General features: G+C 31.2%; 1 protein-coding gene across 1 annotated transcript; it reads right to left on the bottom strand.

The window, feature by feature from the left end:
• Window positions 1-1,950: 1,950 nt before the first annotated feature.
• LOC107017698 (putative late blight resistance protein homolog R1A-3) lies at window positions 1,951-7,886 on the bottom strand. Its single transcript, XM_015217922.2, has 3 exons — window positions 7,307-7,886; window positions 2,388-4,595; window positions 1,951-2,213 (listed from the first exon to the last, which is right to left on the bottom strand). Exons 1-2 carry the CDS (start codon window positions 7,745-7,747, stop codon window positions 2,397-2,399), a joined length of 2,640 nt encoding a protein of 879 aa, XP_015073408.1. The 5' UTR covers window positions 7,748-7,886; the 3' UTR covers window positions 1,951-2,213; window positions 2,388-2,396.
• Between the last annotated feature and the right edge of the window lie 1,128 nt (window positions 7,887-9,014).

The raw sequence follows: 9,014 nt of genomic DNA, 5'->3' as shown, positions 1-9,014 counted from the left end.
AAAATGACAATGGTTTAAAGAGCATAATAAAAGTAGGTAACTTAAAAGGCTAAATCATTATTACTATATTTTTAAAATTATTTATTCCAATGCATGTACATCTTTTTATCTAGTAAAATTTTATCTAGAAATCAATTATGAATGAAGGATGATAAATTTCCACTTTAAGAATTGAATTAGGTTTTTATTATGTTATTAATTTCAGTAAGTATTATTTAATAATATCTATCATATGAACTAATATTTAAAAATAGAATTAACTATTATAGGGGTAAAATGGTAATTCAACTTTGAATTTTGGAGCTTCACACTTATAATAATATATGATATGATATATATACAAATCATGGCTTGTTTTGTAAGAATTCATTGAAATCAATTTTTCGAACTAAAAAGAATTCTTCTTATAAAATTAGCTAAAGATCAATTCAATTTATAATCAATTCAATTTATAATCAAATAGTAATTTTTTAAATTTTTTTTATGTCCAAAGGACTTATAATATTTCATTACTTTGCACTTATATTAAATATTTTTCTTCCAAGACTTAAAAAGTGATTTTGTTTGAGCATCTCTAGTTTTTGGTAATCCTAATCATATCGAATCCCTTTTTCTTCAATCATATCCTTTGGAGGTCCCTTTATGTCACTAGTGAATGAAAATGTCACTTGGGGACAATAATTGAGTGAACAATTATTTATTAATTTCTCAATTTTTGAGTAATATATCATATAGAATAAAGTTTAATATTCTCTTTGTATTAGTTAATGTAACACCTTTTAACTTTCGAAATTTAAATAAGATTTTTTTTTCTTTTTATATCTTTTAAGTCTTTTCTATCTAAGGTTATAGTTAGTTGAAGATTGAAGTTGCGTATTCTATCTAATCATAAACTCAACCTCTCAAATTATTATTATTATTATTATTATTATTATTATTATTATTATTTGTGTTTATGCAAAATAATTTAAATCGATATTAATTTGTCTAATTGTTTTCTTGATAAAGATCTTATAGTAATAAACATGTTATAATATTGGTATAAATATAATAAATTTCATAAAAGAACTATCATGATGTTTAGGAAAATTAATTTAATTAATAGTAATCAAAACTCTGAATACATATTTATAATGGTCGTGAACTTCTTTTTTCGAAGAAGTAACGATGGTATCTGAGAAATAAGTATCGGCTAACTCTGTGCTAGCAGCCATGGTAATCCAAACAGACAAGTGTTAAAGTCATGACAATAGCATGTAACAATATATGGAGAGTTTTTTTTCACTTGTATAACTGTTTGCACCTTTTATTGTTTTTGTTGTATTTGCTTTGATTCATTTTTGTGGAAGTGTTGCTTCTCATGTGTCGTTGTATGATAGTTTGCGCCTTTATGGCTCATGTATTGAAAGACTGTTATTCTATGTTGCTCGGACTCTTCAAAATTGTTAACGGGTTTGTGTTGTACTCTCCAAAAATAATGTATTTGTATTCTAATTCATGTTTTAAGATTTGGTTAAGTTGGTATTGCACTTTTGACTTGATTAGGTGTATGTAATGGTTTAAGAAAATCAAGTATCAAGCATGTGTGAATATTTTGAAGCACAGCCTATGCAAAGCACATTTATGTATCTTATGTGGTGGCCTACGTGTATTATAAAATCGTATTTTATGAGGTTTCATATCTTGAAATGTCTTTATACTTATTCTATCAAACATGTTTTCTAAACGAGGCATCAACCAACCACTAGAAAATTCATCACTAATTTGACTCCACTAGTCATTCTTGATGAACTTCATTGTCGAAAAAGCTCTTTCATTGGATACAGTGGCAACTGATAGAAGTAGAGTGAGAATATGGAGGATAATTTTAATACTTCTTAGTCTGAACTAATCTTACACAAAGCACATTTTTATTTTGAAATAACTAGAATTCATCTGAAAGATTCCAAGTTGTAAACAAAACACACAACACTTTATTGAAAGATAAAAGCAACTGTTTTACACTCAAACAAATCAAATACAACAGAATAATGAAAGAAGCAAACAGACTTACAATTGAAAAAGAAAACACTAAAAATGATCAGAAACTCGAAAAAGACAACAACTCCAGGGAGTACATACTCCATTTATTTAGCGTATTACAAATCACAACAGAAGACATGAAATGCCGCGACATCATACACATGACCCCAGATCGAAATCCCGCTGCTCTACTGCAGAATGGAGGAAAATTAGTTTAAGAATAACAGGGAAACAAAGAGAGGAAAAGTGTTACAGATAAAAAGAAGAGCAGAGTGCCTTTAAAATATAAGGAAAAGAAATAGTGCTCTACAAATTGTTATAAAAGATGTAGTTTCACGGCTACTAAATGAGACGTGTATACTAACCTTTCAACTTCATTGTGTTGCATTGGATTCAGCTTCAGGAGGGAATATGCTAAGCTTGAATGTTACATTTTGAGATTTCTTAAGCAGTATATCTTTTGCAGATTTGACCGCTTTGATTGTGTTCTCCAACTTCATCTCGCGAAGATTAGGTATATCAGCCAGCTCAACTGGTACAGCATTGAGCTTATCACAAGAGACAAGAACAAGGTTCCTAAGGATGGGGTAGTTAAGATTAGACGCCTCCCAAGTTTCTAATTCTGCCCTCTCGATCCACAATACTCGGAGTTTGCTAAAACCTCCTACCTCCGGCTTCCAAGTGTCACCCATGAATGCATTTTCTTTCAACTTTAGAACCTCAAGGGATTCCAATTGTGCTAATTTTTCTGCCTCACTCCACGCAAACCTTGTGTTTGCCAAAGTTAACTTCTTTACTGTACGTACAAGTCTGAAGAATGCTGAAGGAAGTTGAATTGTTTTATTCATGTAAAGAACATCATTCAACAGTTTCAAATGTTCCAGGCACTTTAGCTCTTCGAGATTGCTGATTCCACCTCTGGATTCAAGAAAAGACGCCATTTGCCCTCGAATGCCCAATTTTTTAAGATGACATGCCTTTGCCAGCACATCTTTCTTGCAACTTTCTGGTGCAACCATAGAAAGAGTTTGTAGAGAAGAAGATTTACCTTTCGTGACAGTCGGGGATGGCAATTTCGCAGGTATGCTGGTGTGCAGATGCCTCAACTGTAACATGTTCCATATGTCTGCTTTTACGTCAAGAGTGGGCTCTGAGGTACTTGTAGTAAGTATAAGAGTTTGTAAATTCCAGAATTTACTAAAAGTCGGAGGGAGGGCTTTAAAGTCACCTGAGATAGCAATATACCTCAAATGAAATAAATTGTTAAAGTCTTTGGAGAAAAGAAATTTGATAGATTCAACATCCAAGACTCTCATAAGTGGAAATGCTTTGTGAATGAGTTTGATGTCATTAGGAGACAAGTCAATTTGTTTTTGTTTTGAGGAAAAACAATAGAAAGATCTGACATGTTCTGCAGATGGTTTTGTGGAGAGAAAGTCATTCAGAGTAGATGGTTGAATACACAATCGACGGCAAGTATCTGGGTCCTGTATAGAAGGAACAGCATTATCAGCTGTTGTAGATATTTCTTGATAAATCCATTTGTCAACAGCCTTTGTTCTGCAAAACTGATGTAACATGTCGTGAAGACGACACGTCTTTATTTGACCATCAGACCTCTTTTCTAATAGTATCACTAAATTCCTATGAACAAGATCATTCAAATGAAGCTCTGCTATCTCCTCAAGAGTGGATGACTGCTGAGGCTTTATTAACCCTTCCGCAATCCACAAGCGAATCAATTTCCAAGCAGGGATATCAAAGCCCCGAGGAAAGATACCAGAATATAAAAAGCACGTCTGCATTTCTCGAGACAAACGATCGTAACTCATCTCTACAAATACACCACAATCTTTATTCACGGTAAAAGCATGTCGTGCAACATCTCTCTCAACTATTTCCCAATCAGTTGTATTCGAACGACCTGCTAATGCTCCTGCAATTACAACTACAATAAGTGGTACTCCACCACAGTTTCCTGCAATTCTTTTTCCAACATCTTTTAATTCATCAGGGCAACTTCCCTTGCCAAAAACTCTCTTTTCCAACAACTCAAAACATTCGTCTGCAGACAAGAATTTCAGATTATGAGGTTCTGCATTTTTATAAGCAGCTAGTAATCCGTCACGTGTGGTCATCATGATTCGATGCCCCTTTTTGTTTTCTGGGAAAACTTTCTTTACGTGATCAATGACAATTGCTTCCCACACATCATCTAAAACAATGAGACATCTTCCTCCTTTACTCATAAAACCACTTATTACCTTAGCTAATGTGTGATCATCCTCATCAAGATGCTCGTCTATATTCTTTTTGAAATGTTTGAGAATCTTATGATAAAGATCCTTTATTTTGCATTCTGGACCGGCATAAATCCAAATGGTGCTGAAAAATTCAAATGAAAGCGTAGTGTCATTGTAGATTTTTCTTGCCAGTGTTGTTTTTCCAAGTCCCGGCATACCCACCACTGGGATAATAGCCAGACTTTCCACCGGTCCTTCAACAAGCCGCTTGATCACTTTCTTAGCTTCCTCATCAAATCCAACCACTTCATCATCATCCAAAGAAGGACCCTTTTTTAACATAATAATCAAATGGATTGCATTAGAAACCAGAGCGGATAATATTCTTCTTAATTTTTGCAATTGTAACTATAAAATTCTAAACTACATGCAATGCCATGATAGGGAGAAGGCATAAGTATCCGCTAGACTATGACCAAAATCCCAGAGACATCTTAACTAAACTAAGTTTCTATTACCCCTGAACTCATTTTATATACAACATTGTACACCTTTTGGCTTATGTGGCACACCCCATGACTCCATGCAGTTGACGCGTATGGGAGATATTTGAATGAATGCACGTAAGCCAAAAAGGTGTACAAAATTATTTTGAAAAATGAGTTCAACGGGTAATAACACCTTAGTTTAGGTAAGGTGCGTTTCTAGAATTTGGGTCATAGTCTAGGAAGATACTTCTATCTTTTCCCACCATGATAAGATATAACTATTCGCAAACATGACAATCAATGAGCAATTGATTTCATAGAACCTAAATGACTGCAATGCCAAGTGGTATGAAGAGTAGCCTATGTTTGTAGTGTATGAGAGCTACAACCCCCCAATCTCAGCCCCGCCCACCCTCAATTTTTTTTTAAAAAATAAATTATTATTTTTTAAAATTAAAAATAAATATTAATTTATGTAGGGAAAATTACGCAGTTAAGCAAATTTATACTACTTAATTATGCATCATAGTTATAGTTTGTTATAATTACCACTCACGACTAACATTATACATTAATTACGTGGGCTGACTTCAAATTTGTATAATTAGCCACGTTTGTATATGTATAATTCGCTAGAATATACAAATACATATATTTAATATATAATTATCTAACCAATATACATATACAATTCACCTCTCTCAACTCTCTGCTATCTCTCGCTTGCCTCTCTCCTTTCTCTCCCAATCTCCTACCTCTCCTAAACTTGCTCGTCTGTCTCCTCCCTCTCCCAATCTCATTTGCCATAAATGCATATGTATAATATACAATTATCTAACCGATATACATATACAATTTATCCCTCTCTCCTAGTCTTTGCCCTCTCTCGCTCGCCTCTCTCCTCCCTCTCCCAATATCGCTTGTCATATATACAATTATCTAAAATATATACATATATAATTCATTTCTCTCCCACTCTTTGCTCTCTCTCGCCTCTCTCCTCTTTTTTCCAGTCTCGCTTGTCTCTCTCCTCCCTATAACATGTAGTTACGAATTATAATTATCAAAAAATAGATATGGAGAGTAATTAAGCTATTTTTCAATGGTTATATGTCAAAGTTCCTCATTTTTTATTTTTTTAGCACAATTTAGAATTTTGAGTAGAAGTGAGAAGTAAGTGATCTATTATAGGAATATATAGATACCAATATTTTACCCATTTTGATCATATTTGTAGGGACTCTTAAAATAGCTTGAAGTTCATATTTACCCAATTAAATATAAGTGATTCAAGTCATTAAACATGAGTTAAATGGACTCATTTCATTTAAGAGTGATGGCTAGCTATTGTGAACCAATATTAGAAGGTACGAGGAAGAAGTAAAAAATGTGGATGGTAGAAAAAATCATTCGCTCTTCAACAACTAAATTTTGAATGGTTGCATAACGATTATAGTCCAGAGATGTTGGTAATTATGATAAAAATTAAATCAAATCAAATTAATACTAATAGAAAAATAAAATCAATTTAACACTAAAATGACAACAATATTGAATATTTGTTCTTTGGTTTTACATTGGTTTAGATAATTAAAATACATTATCTAATTTAATTTCCTTTAATATTTAGTCTTGTAACTAATACTTATTAAACTTATTTTAGCATGACTTAGTATTTTAAATTATGATCATTTTTACTATGACTTGTTCATTTGCAATATTCGTTTTACGCGATTTCATAATTATAATTATTAGATATTTTAGTATCATTAATCATATCATTGTTCGTGTTATATTCTTAAGAAAAACCTTAGATAGTTATATTATGATAGAACTGAAAAATATTTGAAGTACAATTAAATCATATGTTTTTATGAATATTCTAGCGAAAAAAACCCGAAAATTCAAAAAAAAACTCGAACAATCTGAATTTTATTGGTTTAGTTTATAAATTTAAAAATCCAACATAAATAATTCGATTTTATATCTGAAAAAACTCAAACCAATTCGACCATGTACACCCATGTAAGAGAGTAACAAAATTGGTTTTAAAATATAGAAAAACAGAAAATGTGAAAGAAAAAAAAAACGAGTGAAAAGAAAAAACTGAGTTGATTGGTGGATCTCACAAGCAAACATTATAAACCACACAACTAGTAGTAGTTGTGCCTTACGCGTGTGTATTTGTTCAACTTTTAAATAATTTATATTAACAGGTAAATATAATACTCTTTCTGTCCTTATTTACTTATTCATATTTTCTTTTATACTTGTCCCTATTTACTTGTTTATTTTAACAAATCAAGAAAGTACAATAATTTTTTTTTCTAATATGCCCTTATTTAATCGTAGAAAATTTCTAGTAATACTAAATTATAATTGAAACCAGAAAATAAATTTATTATACTTGAAAAATTACATAATCTTTTAGGTTAAAAGAGTAAAACTGTAATTAACCTATGATAATAATTGGTGTCTTAACTAAACAGAAACACATGAAAATATTTACTAATTAAAAAGAAAAAAAAAATATTTTCGAGAATTTTAACATACCTGGGTAACTTCATGTCCTTTTTTAGGGATGTCAAGAATTGGTCTGGGCTGAAAAGATTCTTTGTTATCTTCTCGAAGTTTCTTCACTTTCTCATGGATGACTTTAATATCAGCTGCAAGATCCCTAACTACTGCCAAATGACCCATATCGAAGAATCTTCCAACTTTATTTTTATCTCGATGAAGCTTAGCTTGAACCAGAAATTTATCAATTACATCTTCAGATTTATGTACCATTTTTTGAATATCTTTCACTAATTGATCCCATAAACTGCTCTCACTGTGAAATTTAGCAGCATCGTCAAGAAATCCTTTTAGGCGTTGTACTTCTTCCAGTAAATTTTTGAATTCGTCCTCTACGCCTTTTATCAGATCGATTATATTTTCTTGTAACAGCTGCAATAAATTCTCTACAAGAAAATTCACCACAGCGTCCGCCATTGTAAATTGGACAACAAAATTGGATTACAAATGAGAAAAGAGAAGATAGTTGCAGAATATATGAACAAAGGTAAAATGAAAAAGTAAGTTGACTTTACTTTGGAATTTTTTAAAGTTAAAGTCTTTCTTAATTCTAATTTTAAATGAAACAATAATTTAACAAATATAATATAATGCTAGTTGTTTGCCCACAATTTTCATAAATATTGTATTTGCATGTAGACACCATTTAATTGGTCTCTGGCAATTCTCTCTCTCTCTCTCTCTCTCTCTCTCTATATATATATATATATATATATATCGTCCTTTCTTTTTACTATAAATAGTTGGACCATAATATTTGTCATTTTATAAAATTTATGGAAAATGCTTCCCAACTTTGTTCTGACGATACTTGAATCATGGATAAATCTTATGAAAGAGGAATTAAGGGATCAACATATTTATACTCACAATATCTTGATGAATAAAATTATGTTTCTTCATGTTTTATTTGTGATTGCAATTTATTTTTTGTCATTTTAAATTCTTTTTGCAAACAACTTGGACACCCTATGGGTCCGACTCTGTCCTTCATCTTCTCTTTGACAAAAAACTTTAAGTCTCGTCTTTGAATTTTATCAAATTTACACTCCAACAAGCGTTGAAGTAGGAAAGGTTTGTAGATACATGTTAGGATTTCTCTCTCTATATATAAATTATTTTGAATAATTTACTTGATAACGGTAACTCTAAGGGAGGGTATTATCTCATTAGGTGTTGATTGTGACTAGTGAGAATAAATAGTAATAATTTAGATATTTAGAAATAAAAAATAAAATGATCAAATATGTTTCTCAAAATGCAACTCCAACAAAAAATCAAAAATAAAAAAATTCCATCAAAACTCTCCTAAAAAAATTAAGAAATTGTAGAGCTAGTCCTCCACATTGTCGTAGTCTTTATCCTTTGTATATATTAAAAATAAAAAATAAAATAGTGGCACCAACATGGATGTGCTGCAGTGATAGAATTACTTCACTCTTAATCAAATGTCTCATGTTTGAGCCCTGAGTAATCATAATAATAGGGCTCCGCTCCAATGAATGTGTCAAACATCATGTGAAGATCAAAAAATAATGCAAAGAAACTACCTTAACATCAATATGCCTAAATACAAATCATTTTTGCAAACTTTTTTGGGAAAGGGAAAATATACCTCTCGTTAACAAAACAATGTATTTATGTCGAAATCTTCTAGTAATTGATATATATATATATATATATA

Source organism: Solanum pennellii, chromosome 4 (assembly GCF_001406875.1).
Source record: "Solanum pennellii chromosome 4, SPENNV200".
NCBI lineage: Eukaryota > Viridiplantae > Streptophyta > Magnoliopsida > Solanales > Solanaceae > Solanum > Solanum pennellii.
The sequence above is the reverse complement of the archived record's forward strand: the minus strand, read 5'-3'. Positions and strand labels throughout refer to the sequence as shown.